Source organism: Empidonax traillii, unplaced genomic scaffold (assembly GCF_003031625.1).
Source record: "Empidonax traillii isolate 1590-97213 ecotype Southwest subspecies unplaced genomic scaffold, ASM303162v1 scaffold16:size2589160, whole genome shotgun sequence".
NCBI lineage: Eukaryota > Metazoa > Chordata > Aves > Passeriformes > Tyrannidae > Empidonax > Empidonax traillii.
In genome coordinates, this window is record NW_020955209.1 from 1,489,494 (window position 1) to 1,502,813 (window position 13,320).

Here is a 13,320-nt window from a genome sequence, read left to right on the forward strand (position 1 = left end):
TGCTCAGTGCTTCAAAGGGGTCCCCAAATACCTAGAAATTCAACTATTTTCCTTTTCATGTTTGATAGGAAAAAGTATTAAAAAGACTCTTAAAAATACAAATAAAGAGATCTATCCACTTTTTGATCCACCTTTATCTGAAATTAAAAAAGAAATTCGAGTGCTTTACATGTCCCCCTGTAATGAAAAGCCTCACAAAAAGACTCTGATGTGGAACTAATTTGCATTCTGAATGTGCTGAATGGACTATAGAGACTATAGTAACCTTCAGAGAATCTTTGCTGCTTTAAAAAAGTAATTCGCATTCTATCTCCTTCTACAGAAAATGAAAGGTTGAGAGATGTAAATTAGACAAAACAAACAAACCTTTCATAGTATATTATGAGCTCCAGGTTTCCTGAGCGCTTACTAAAATTTCAGTAACTCCTCTTCCATTTTCAAGCACAGTAAATCTGGGCCATTTGACAAATGCCTTATCACTACTTGATTTGTGTTGCTACATACAGAAGCATATTTCAAGGAGACAAACATTAAGAAACAGATTCTTTGAACTTGTTTTTCTCTTCCTTACTGTCTCCCTAGTGCTATCAAAGGCATGATAGTTTTTTTGTTACTTAAAACTCCCATAGTTTCCAGCCTGGCTAACTGATTAAACTGTTAGTTTACATGACCATGTGGTGCATGTACATCTTCACATTTCCTTAATTGATGTGTTGGAACCCACTGGCCCATCTCAACAGGCTTTTACAGGGTGGTAAAAACCATAAGCGGAATTAAGTTGCTGCTCATCCCATGAAAACAGAGAACCTGAGGGAAAGAGAGGCATCCTTTAAAAACCCTAATTAAGAAATTTGGAACAACGTACACTTGTCCCATGTGAGAGACAGTGAGCCTTTCTAAAGGCTCAGCTCACACAGAAAGTGTCTGTTAGACACCAGAATTCCCCTAGCTTCAGTGTTCATGGGGCTGTTCACTAAAGGGCAATAAAGTTAACTTCAAAAGTAGTGAAATAGCGATTTGATAACAATTCATTATCCCCACTGTGCAGCATCATTAAAATTACCTTTCACCCACACAAACTATCTGTCTTTCCTTATTTACCCTTGTCCTTAAAACAACTCTGCCAGTCCTACTTCTCCATATCCCCCAAATCCTTGGAGGCTCTGCCCTTTAGTCTCCCACTACACAAGTTTTATCTGCAGACCTGAGGCAAAGGTCACATATATTACCATCTGCTATGGTGACACAAGTCTTTCTGACCCATGCTTTGCAGATCTGCTGCTCCAGAGAGTGCATGATGAGATTTGTCCCTTCCTGCTTTGGAAGACCAATGTTTGTTTGTGCATGACACATCTTCACACTGTCCACCTCCCGTGGTTAGGGCTGTGTTGGAGCTGTGCTGGTTTGCCCTTTTTCAAACATACCCAGTGTAGCACTTGGGTATGCTACTCCAAGCACTTGAATGGACATCATAGTTATAGGAATTTGCTAAGTGGAGGCATGGGTTGGAGCTGGAGATATCCACAAGTCTTGTTACCTCCAGCTGAGGATAGATACTTCCAGTATATATTACTGTTACACAGCAGAAACAAGGAACTATATACTGGCCACATAGAAAAGTGAAGTCTCACTTAAATATTGCATATAAGCTTGTTTTTGTTGTCCAGCTGACAGTCTTGGAAGATCCTTCTGAATTTTCAGTACTGAAGCAATTAATTCAAGAAGGCAGTACTCATGAAAGTGGGAAACTAGAACAACTAGGCATTGTTAATCCTGATTATTTTGTTTAAAGGGAAATTTCTTTTGAGTGGAAGGGAGAGATCCTGAATGTATACTCTTCATGTTCTGGGATTGCATCAACAATATTTTACTAGAATCAGAGAGGAGAGAAGGTCCATGAGAGGCCCTCCAGGCCTCACCTCTCCTGAAGTTATGATCAGCTAGATCTAAACTATTACCAAATGATGTTTATCTAACCTGCTTTCAGAAATATCCACAAGTTCCCCCCAAGCAAACTAGCTCAATGCTTTGGAACGTGACTTGTTATCTTCTGAGCACGCAGGAAGGACAGGCTCTGTCCCTGTATCTCAGCAACTGCCTGTTACCACAGGTTACATTATGCTTCCTAGTTCTCTTTTTGCAGCTAAATATGCTCCACTCTTTCTCCTTTTTTGCATCTATGGCTCATGATTTGCTCTACTCTGAATTTTGCCAGTTCGCATCTGCTAATTCCAGTGTCCAAAACTGGATGCAGGACTTCTTTGGAGCTTGTAAGATTTCTGTTGAAGGGTTTGCAATAAGCGTTTTTCAGACATATCTTTATTTTTTTGAGTCCCTCCATGATGCTGTCCTTTTTCCCAGCAGATCCCCTACCTGCCAGCCCAACTCCTGCCCTCTCCCCAACCTCCCTGATGCCCCTGTCATGTAAGTAGTGCGAGACAACAATTAAACCCCAATTTTTCCTCCCTTTCCCTCATGGAACAAGCCAAACTCCCCAAGCCTCTCCTCATATTCTCCAAGTTCCAGAATAAAGACCACCACAATGTCTTTCAACTCAAGCAACTCTTGCACTGAAGTCCCCAAACTGCCCACTGTACTGCAAATGTGCTCACATGGGAGATGAATAAAGGGTAGTGATCATTTCCCTCAGCCTGTTCATGACCTGCTGGCTACGCTCATAAGCCAGGGGGTTCAGAAGTGCGTGCTATGACCACGGGCTCTCGGTTCCCCGCAGGGGCACAGGCAGGGTGTTCCCCACCCTCAACTTCAGCTGCCACCCTAGGGTGACAGCTGTTCCCATGATTCCACCCCGGGACGTTTGCCCTGCTCCTTATCCCCAGCCAGCAGTTCCCTCTTGCCTCGGGGCAGCTTGCATGACAGGGGAGCCTTGCCTGTTCCAGGTAGGAGGTGAGGAGGTGAGAGGCCATCCATTGCCCTCACGTCCCAAAGGCTGGGGTGTGCTGAGCTGATGAGGAATCACATTTTTCTTGTCTACCCACCTGCTGTGTCTGATTTTGAAGTAAGACTGCCAGCTCTTCAGGGCTGAGACCATCTCAAAAGGCCCTTAGCTGTAATTTATTAGCTATAATTAGCTGTACTAGCTATATATGCTATATATATATATATAAATATGGATATATAAAAATTAAATATATCCACTATCATTAACTATACTTAGCTGATAAGTAAGAGTAAACACAGTATTTCATTGTTACTGGAAACCAAATTTGAAGGGTCCAGATGAAAAGGAATGCAATTTTCCATATTCCCAGCTCATCGGCTTCTCACTCAGCCCCTCCTTCTGTCAGCTCAGAAATCAGTATAAACCCATCATTCAGGTCTTCAGTGCAATTATTGGCTCAAGCCCAAAACTGGGGTACAACTGAGGCCCTCAGCCATCCCTGGGTTGAAACACTGAAGGAGTATGGCTGCTCTGGAATGGCACTGACCCTCGTGTGTGGGAGCCTGGGACAGGAGTGCAGGCAGGCTGTGGAGACCAGGCAACTCTAACCCAGCTGTACCGAAGTCACCACCCTGGTGGAACTGTGTTTGCAAACACTCCTTCTGCCATAGCAATCGTAGGTTCTATAATATAGAAACCCAACAAGCAGACAAGCAAAAGAGGGGCTTAAATGTTGTTTCTCTGAAAAATAAGCAGAGATCCTGTGAGTTCTGTAACAGATTTCAGTATTATATACTAATTTTACATGGAAGGCAGTCAGACTATAACCTGCAAGGACACTGATCTCAATAGGAATTCAAGTCAGGCACCAAATTGCCTTTGAAGACCTGGGCTTTAATTACTGCTGCTACAGAAAGCAATATAAAACCTGCTGACGAATACTTAATGCTTAGTAGTAGTTTTGCAGACACTCAGCAAAGACTGCCTCTGCTCTGAGGAATGCATGATACCAGCCTGGAGGGGGGAAAAAAGGAGTGAAGTAGAAGTTGAACAGTGTCAGCCTGTATTGCTGAGTAAGAACAGACCCTGCTAAATGTAAACAAACTGAAATACTAATTCAAGTCACAGACCCCCCCATCAGCCACTTAGCAAAATCCACAAATCCCTGGTAGATTGAATCACAGGTATTGGGATCAAAGCTGACGTCTCAGTCAGGTCGCAGGAGTACGTGTGGATGCCTTACCTCTCATCCGGTTCCTCCACTGTGTTCAGAGGGCTTAGATCAGTGCCAGATTAACAGGGCTAAATTACTGCGGAGTTTGTGTTCTGAAAATAGCTCAGTGTTCTTTTGATATTTTAATTTCGGTAAAAACAGAGACTAGCAGGGGAAAAGAATAAAGTCTGTCATCCTCCTAATGCTTCTCGTTGGCTCATTTACTGTTGGCACTTTGCAAGAGGGCACAACTTAGGGAAGCCTGGAAATTTTGGAGTCGAAACAATAACTAATTCCAATGTGAAAAAAAAATCTGCTGCATTGCATGTAGTTTTCTGTTCGTTTCCTGAAACAGGAAAGATAACAAAATCACGGTAGTGACAATAGCCTTAAAAAGGAATTTCAAGATTCTGTTGGAAACATAAAAAGGCACTAAATGACAGCAAGTTTTAGAAAATGTATGTAAAAAATTGTATGTAGTAGATACATGATAGCAAATGTTATTATCAGAATAATAGTGCCATGACTTCTTTGCATTACTCTCACAGCCCTACCCAAGGACTTTTCTTGCTCATTGTTCAAAAACTTCCTTGTACTTACACATTAAAACACTGAAACTGCCCTATTCGGGCAAAGACTTCAACAAATTTATATTGTGCATCATGTTTTATGATTCAGTGAAGTCCATTTTCGTGGACTGCCCCAGACTGTCTTTGTAACTGAACAGCTACCAGGTAATTTGCTTTCAGAGGGAATTCTCCCTGACTCCTAAAACAATCAGGGTTCTCACAATGTGGTTTCTACCCATTTTAAAATTGGGGTTTTTTTTAATCCTTGCTATTATGGCTCTAATTGCTATAATCAGCTGTATGTACTCAGTCAATTCCGAATCCTACTGGTCCAAACAATCACACAAATGCATTTGTTACTGTACTCTGGTGTATATATTCCTCCGAACACAAAGTTTGATCTTACCCCTCAAAAACCACCTGCATTTTATGCAATTCAGTAGAAAAAGTATACAGTTTTTGTCACGTGGAGTTTATATATTTCAGTGTAATCAACACAGATTTTAAATCCAGATTATGCACACTAAGCGATCTGAAAAAAAGTCCACGCTGTGCTTTCAGTCAGAGTTGTTGAAAAGAGTGAAACAGAACAATTGCTTTACAAAGGCGTTGCTTCCTTTAATAATTTGTGCCACATAAAGAATACTTTTCACACTAGGTCATTCAAGAGAGATTCTGGTGGAATGCGATCATTCAGTTTATGCAGCAAACCCAAGCTACCACGATTTAATTCTGCTGTGTGCTCAATTTTCATATTGTACACCCATCAGTTGTTAAAGCGTAGCTCCTGCTAAGCTGAAAGCATAAAAGAAAGAGTCTCAGTTCACTTCTGAAAAGCCTGAATATGTTTTATTCATGTACTTGCAGCACATACATTGCAGGGAGTATTACTGGATTCAAGAGAGAATGGAATGACCCTTCGCAGATGAGATTTTGTTAGTTTAGGATTTTGATTGGGTGGTATGGAGTTGATCAGGTCTTTTTCTTCAGCTCCAGGTCATCCATTCTGGACATTTTGACGAAGTCTAAACCAGAGCAATTATGCATTCATGAGCAGGATGCTGAGGGTTTCACTTGGAAAACTGAAGGTTGATAACCGAAGTAAGGCTCGAGTATCTTTCCTGGGGCTACTGCATAATGATGAAAACACATCTCAAAGCACATATGGCAGAAAGCCTAGTACTGCTCTTCAAACTGCTGTAGATAAACTGATGGATTTAAAATAACCAGCCCCTTCATCTGCTGGGGCACAGTAGACCTTTAGAGTGCATCAAATGTAGTGTGTGTTCTAGAATGAAGAGCTTTGTGCTGCTACAAGGCAGAGCTGACAGCTCCTGTTTCAAAGTTATCTTTAATGCAAAAACAAGAAACATTCCCAATTGTATCCATTACAATAAAGATGCTGGATGATAAAGTCTGCTACCTAAATCATTTCAGTCATGTATGGGAAATCAAATCCCTATAAGCCTGAATGCACACAAAATGCAAATCTCTCTGAATTGCCTCTGATACATGCACGTTTGTATAGATCCTCACTTTCAAATACAGGGTGTCATTGTGAGCTCCCTGCTGAGCCCGCTGTAACCTGAGTACAGGGAAATGCTGACTTGGAAAGACCTTGATGAAGAGCCTGGCCTTGCAAATGTTTGTTCTCATGAGCCCTTCCACAGGCCAACAGGCTGTGTAAGAACTACTCTCAGGAGAAATTATTCCTTTTTAAGTACTGTACTAATAACATTACAGAGTACGCTGCTGTCTCCAGCTAGCTTGAGAATATTTGCATTGTATAGGCAGATCCTATGTGTTTGATGGATTAGGTTAAGAATTGGTAATGGCTTGTCAAACTAACCCTGAGTTCATGTGGAAAGTCATTTACTGAGGTGTTAATAATGTCCCGTCTCCACATAGACAAAGGGGGACTACCCTTAGTACAACACAGCATCACCATGCACGCTGCTGTCACGTGTGGAGAAAGGCTCGGGGGACATGGCTGCATCCTGCTGAAAACAAGGAAGCTACTAGTAGAAGCTTAGGGGTATTGGATCCAGCCCAAAATACTTCACCTTGTGGAGATTTTTGTTGAATGAAAGTTGTTCATTCAAAGTCACTGTGGATTTCTAACCTAACTGAAAACTGCAGTTTGAAAAAATTTATGGGGTATTCAGAGTATGATGTGGTGAAGGAAGGAACAGTAAACTGCAAACAAACTGTAAGTTCTCATTTGAGGTTATTTCATTCAAATAATAACACTATACTTTATTCAGGACGTATGGGAAGAGCATATGTTTGCAACAAAAGCAGTGCCATGCAGCAAACAAAGCAGAACTGTTTCAGAGTCATTGCAATATACATCCAGACACACTTCAGCTGGACAGATTTGTGAGAGACATAGGTGAGAGCTGGTTCTAGTTATTATGGGCGTAATTTTAAAAAAATTAAATAGTAGTGAAATGTGTGGGCTCCATTCTCCCGCCTTCCCTCCTTCCCCATTTTGTTACATCCATCACGTCCTCTTTCCTTGAGTGGATTTCTTCATCACTGATTCTATTGTCCTGCGACGGAATGGAAAAAAGATTACCAGATCATTTTTCTAAATCAGTCAACTGGTCCAGTGAAAACTCAAAAACTCGAGAGACTTTAATTATGCTTAGATGCTATTAAAGAGCAATTTGGTTTTATTTAAAAAAAAAAAAAAAAAAGGCCTGCTACTAAATAAGCCAAGCACCCCAATTCCCCAATTCATTTGAATATTTAACAAAAACTTCAAACACATTCTTATACTTCTTCTTTTACTGTACTGTTATATCATAGAATTAAGGATAATCATTGCAGCCTTTCTCATTCTCTGCCTGTCTTCGGAGAGAGGCTATTTTCAGTGTTACATTTTATTTAAAAAGGTAAACAGCCAGGCTAGTTGGTTGATCTTCATACTTTCTCCTGGAGCATTTGGAGAAAAGCTAAACCAGGGAACAAAGTGCTTTGATACTCCCCGCACATTCCAAGATTTAGTCAAACAGTGAGCTTTGATAAACTTATCCTGCTCCTTGGCTTTGTTCAGCCTACTGGAAAAGTAAAGGAACATAAGCAAAGGCCTGCCGAGCCACATTCCCTCCGGAGGCCTCTCCGGGGGCCTCTTTCCCACTGACAGACACAGACCCCTGTGCAGCATGCCTAAGTGCTTAGGAGCTTTTAAATGTGTTTCTTTGAATTTAGGGAGTAAAGATAATCACACAGAATATTGAAGACCCTTGGGCTTTTAAGGATTATTAGAAAGGAGCATACTCGAAAAACAACAAAGACACAGATTTGGAAAGTTACAGTTCGTGACAATCTGTTATTGAATTCTCGTCTAGTTAATTTTTGCTTTTCAGCAAAGTTTTGCATAAACTCCTACCGCTTTCGGCCTCTGTCCTTTGTCAAGCATGGTGCAGTTTGTATTATTAGGATATTCTTAGTATGTTAGTGTGTCTGTGGGACCCAGAAACCTCAAGCAGTAAATTCACATATTTGATAACCAGAAGCTGAAAACCAGCTTTAGCCGTTGTGAGGGAAATTACTCACTGCCACAAAAGGAAATAAAGGAAAACTCTTTAAGCACTGTTTGTCTAACATGAAAGCAGAGCTACTTGCACAGATGGATTCCTCAACAATAATAACACTTAGAAAGGGAAGATGTTGTAATAAGTATGGAAAACTTATTGCAGTTACTCGAGATGTTAATCAAATCTCAGTCACTGGTTTCAGAGTGGAATCCAGACTCCCAGCGCCACTAAACCTTCCAGCGAAATAAAACTAGTTACACTTCAGCATTTCTAGACCTTGAGGTTTTTAATCACATACATCATCTTGCTTAACAGGTCATTCACTTAACGCAGGCAAGTTACAAGTTTTTGTAGAAGTGTCTGGAAGTGCATCTAGAATGCATTGCCTGTCCATTGTTTTATTTACAGTTTTTTTCAATGAAAATCAGTAGCTAATAAATCAAAGCATAATTACACAAACACAAAAATACAATCATTAACATTTTACTGAATACAAATGATAAGCATAAGGAAATGTACGCTCACTGACATGAATTTGTTAGTTTGCTATTAATGTATGGTACTGTGAATGGGTGGTAATGTAACTGAAAGACAGATGTGTATTAAAAAAAAAAATTAGAGAGCCACTCATGTTTGACATGATCTTATACTGAGATAAATATCAACAGACAGTGGTATGATCATGTACACTCACATGTGATCATATCAACATAATTAATTTCTGTCTGACAAGATATCATCATCAAGGTAGTTAAACCTCCTCAACAAAGCTTGTTTTGATCAAGTACCAGATACTATTCTCTAAACTGTTGGATGATACAGAAACAATCTGTGCAAGTATAGCAATTTTTGATTCAGAAAATTTTAAAAAAAAGTAGTATGTACAAAGATAACTTTTTAATTCAGTGATTAAATTAGGACTCCAGTCTTCATATTCCAAACACCTAATCATTTAATTTATTTTCTTTTTTTTTTGGCGGTTTGCTCTCCTCTCCCCATTCCTTCTCCCCACCACAAATATTAGCCCGTGTTTAAAGTAGACTATCACAATTGAAACTCTTCAAAAAAACAGTTATTTACCTCGTGCCAAAAAGAAAGGAAAAAAAAAAAAAGCAGCACTAGAACATTACTCAAAAGCTTCCATAAATCCTTCATAATTAAGGAAAGTTCCAGGAGCAAAAATAACTTATGTAAATGGTAGGACTTGGGAAGAGAAATACGGGAAAGAGGAGACATTTATCCCTTGACTTTTTTTTGTTCTTTTCTGAACTTCATTTACCAAAAGCTCCTGGTACTTCTTCGAATGTTTCCACAGCTCCTTTCTCTGGCACATATGGTTTAATATACAAACAATTTAAATAAAATGTCAAATTCAAATTCCCACCATAAATAATTCCACTCTTATGAAAACTGGTGGGGTTTTAGCTATTTCAAAACTAGCCCTGCCTGGCTAACCATCTGGTTAGGAGTGAGGTTAAATAAGAGATTCTTACAAAAATTTGGTATTCTATTCTAGCCTTGTAAGAATTTTATAGAAATGAAAATTAGAATAAACCCTTTCCACTGATATTGTTTCTTTTTCATATATCATACTACCCCATAAGTTATAAGTGTATAGGCTGTGCAAGAAACAGAATTATTTGAGCTTTTCTGTGTTTTCTAGGGGTTCTATGAGCCTGTTGACCTTATTGAATTTAAATGAAAAATAAAAACTCTTTGAGTCCTTATTCTAAATGGTAGATAAACTCTCTAGCCTTTTTTCCTCAGTGGAGTGTTATTATCCATCCTTATTATAACATACTGCATTTCTTCTTAGCTTTAAATCAGGGGTTGTCGATACTGTCTCTTTTTGCTTCCATCTTGTTTTTCAGAATTCCAACTCATTTGGTGAAAGAGCTCATCATTTTACCTCCTTGCCGAAGCTGGTCTTTTTGCACTGGTCAGCTTTGGAAAGTCAGAATACTGAGTGCTTCTCTAGGTCAGACTGGTACTAATTTGAGTATGGAGTGGAACCAAGCTGTTTTGGTGTGGATTTTGGACTGATTTATTCTCATGCTGGGTTAGAGATCTAGCCATCTCAGATGGTTCAGGAAACAGGGTGGAGAGTAGTAGCCATTTCCATGCCAGAGTCTCTTAACAGCAAAAATACAGAAGAGAAACAGGGAGAATGAAAAAAAGACTTGTGGTTGAGTGAAGAGAATTTCCATGTCCGTGACTGGTGGTAATGTTCACTGAATTTGTCACAGTTGACAGAGAAGTGGAACTTGCTGAAGAATAGTTTGAAGGTGTTGGACTTGTTCCAGCGGGATCACAGTAGATCTAGAAGGTGGAGAGAGAGGGAAGGAAAAAAAAAAAAGGTTTTTACTGCTTTTTTTTTTTTTTTTCTTTTTTTCAAATTAAAAGACAAATCAGTAGTAATGAACAATGTGTAGCAACACAGTCACAGTACTACAGTACTCAGATACAATACATACAAATGCTCGTGCCTCTCATTGTGCAGTTAAGGACAAAGACATTTTGAACTGTACACGGGGAATTTGTTAAAGAAATAAATCTAATACTTTTCTAAATGTTTTTACATAACTATCACTTTATCAAAATCCTGCTCTAAAACAGAAGGTAAGTAGGTTTTAAAAAAATATAAACCTCACATGGACACACACACAAAAAACCAATCAAACAAAAAACCCACAGCAAAAATATATATACAAAAACTAATATATATAGATAGATATACAAAGACTAATCTAAGGATAAGAAAGACCGTCAACCAATTGCGTGAATTGCTGTTTGCCCGTGCAGACTAAGCCACAGAAATGAGGAAACAATGGTCAAGAATCTATTGATACTGTTTCTGGGACTAGACTGTGGATTCCTTTCAAGGAAGGTGGGGCTTATGCAAGCGGATTTAATATTTCAGTCTCTCTTATATTGCTGTGGTAGACTGAACTGCAGAAGTTAGAACAATGGAACAATACTGATTAAATCACAACCAATCAGCATGCTACAACATTAAAAATAAAAAAAAAGTGCAGCAGAAAGACCATGGAATATTAGCACATTTTAAAAAATGCTGGCAGAAAGCAAAATTTTAAAAAAATATTATTTTTTCCTCATACCTCTGCATGACAGGGACAGAACAAAACCACTCTGTATAACTTCAATATCAAGCTATTTCCTACATATGCACAAGAAAACTTTTAAAGATAAGCTTAAGTGTTCCTTTATTCCAATGTGACAAGAACAGAAAACAAGAGCAAGAATCACAAAGCTGCTCTCCGAAAATGAGCACAGTACAGAAAGCTTAGCTTCAGTTCTGTAGCAGTAACCTTGTATTATACCAGAGCATTCTGGTAAGCCCTTAGAGTTAAATAAAGTAAAAACAAATTTTTTTTAAGAGGTTCACTTAATAAATAATACTCTCCACAAAAGGTGTCCTAATTTTCATGTATTTCTAGTACTGCTGGGAAAATAAATTTTCTTTAGCGAAAAAAAAAAAAATTAAAAATTGTCCCTTAATACTGAAGCCATGAACTCAAAGTTAAATTTATTAGAAAATTGCATAAGCATTTTCTTTCAGTATTTTCTACTGCAAAAGCATACCATAGACAATGTAAGTATGGTGTAAAGCTTCTGGTAGTTAGGGGTTTTGGCCACTGGCACCATGCTGGAAGCAATTTAGAACTGCTGGATAAAAACCGCTGTGTGGAAGTTTGTGTTGAAACCGGTCCGAAAGTGATCAGTAATGAACTGCAGAGTTAATAACCTAAAAGGCAAGTCCCAGCCCACCCCAGAATTTTCATACAAAGATTCCACAACCGTTCCACACTTGGTTATATATTTTTAAACTTCTCTTAGTGTTAAACAAAAACCCTTTTTTCTGGATTTGTGTGTGGAAGAGAAGGGGCTTATAGACAAGTTCGACAACATCATAGTACATGGGACCCCGGAGATTTTCTTAACGTGAGTGTGACAAATACCAGTAACCGAAGGGGTCTGATCCTGCTCTCATCACTGCCAAGGGCAAGACTCCACTGAGCACAATGGAAAAAGGATAACGCCTTTCCTTGCAAACCAAGGGGAAGGGGGAGTTAAAACACCTTCATTTGCTGTTTATATTTCTGATACCGTGTTATTGACCTTTTTGGAAGAGGTGGTCTCTAGGAACAACACACGGACCCGGAATCTGGGAGTCTCGCTCGGCTTGGTCGCTTACGGAGAAGCGGATCGCTCCTGCATCCATTACCTTTGCGCCAAGGGCAAGGCTCGGCCAGCGCAGCAGCCAGGCGCTGGCGACTATGCATTCAGCCTCTAAACCTCCCACTCCTGCCGTGAGCCGAGCCCCAGAACCGGATCCAAAGCCCAACGCGCTCCGTCGAGGGAGGTTTAGACCAGGGACCTCCTGCCCTCCAACTGTAACACTCGTGCGTTCCCGGGGCTCTCTCGGATTTGGAGGGGTCGTTCTCCCTCTCACCAGCGGGGTAATGAACGCTCCGCCGCCGCGCACACCTCGGTTCCGCGGCTTTCCTTCGAGGATCCCATGGGAAAAAAAGGCGGCGGCCTCCCACTTCATCTTTTTTAATTTAATCGGGGTAAGTCACGGCACCGCCCCTGCCATCCCAGGGCGCCGAGCTCGCCCCCGCCGCCCGTCCGCGCCCATCCCATCCCCGCCCCATCCCCCGCCGAGGCTGCCCGGGCTCGCTTCTCTCGGGCCGCCGCCCCGGGGCGAAGGAGCCGCCAGCCACCCACGGCGGGCTCCGGGATGGCGCACACAGACGGGAGCTTCCCTTCGGAGAAACCCACCCCTCCGCCGCTCCCGCGGCGGGGAAACGTAAGGAGGGTCTCGGCGTGGCCGCTCTCCCGTGCCTCGCACGGGGGGCCGGCGGAGGGGAAGCGCCGAGCCGCTCCGGGACTCACCTGCGTGGGAAGGAGGAGGGCCAGGAGCAGGAGCCCCAGGCCGAGCCGCGCCGCCAGCGCCGTCCCCATGCCCGTCTGATGCTGTCCCGCCGCGACGGTGATGCTGCTGCTGCCCCTCCTGCCGCTGTGGCTGCGAGCGCCAAGGATGCGCCGCTCCGCCGCGCCCGGCCCCTTTAT

At 41.2% G+C, this 13,320-nt stretch overlaps 1 protein-coding gene across 1 annotated transcript; it reads right to left on the minus strand.

Moving 5' to 3' along the window:
* Positions 1–10,079: 10,079 nt before the first annotated feature.
* Positions 10,080–13,305, minus strand: CD24 (CD24 molecule). Its single transcript, XM_027895299.1, has 2 exons — positions 13,144–13,305; positions 10,080–10,545 (listed from the first exon to the last, which is right to left on the minus strand). Exons 1-2 carry the CDS (start codon positions 13,210–13,212, stop codon positions 10,360–10,362), a joined length of 255 nt encoding a protein of 84 aa, XP_027751100.1. The 5' UTR covers positions 13,213–13,305; the 3' UTR covers positions 10,080–10,359.
* Positions 13,306–13,320: the final 15 nt, after the last annotated feature.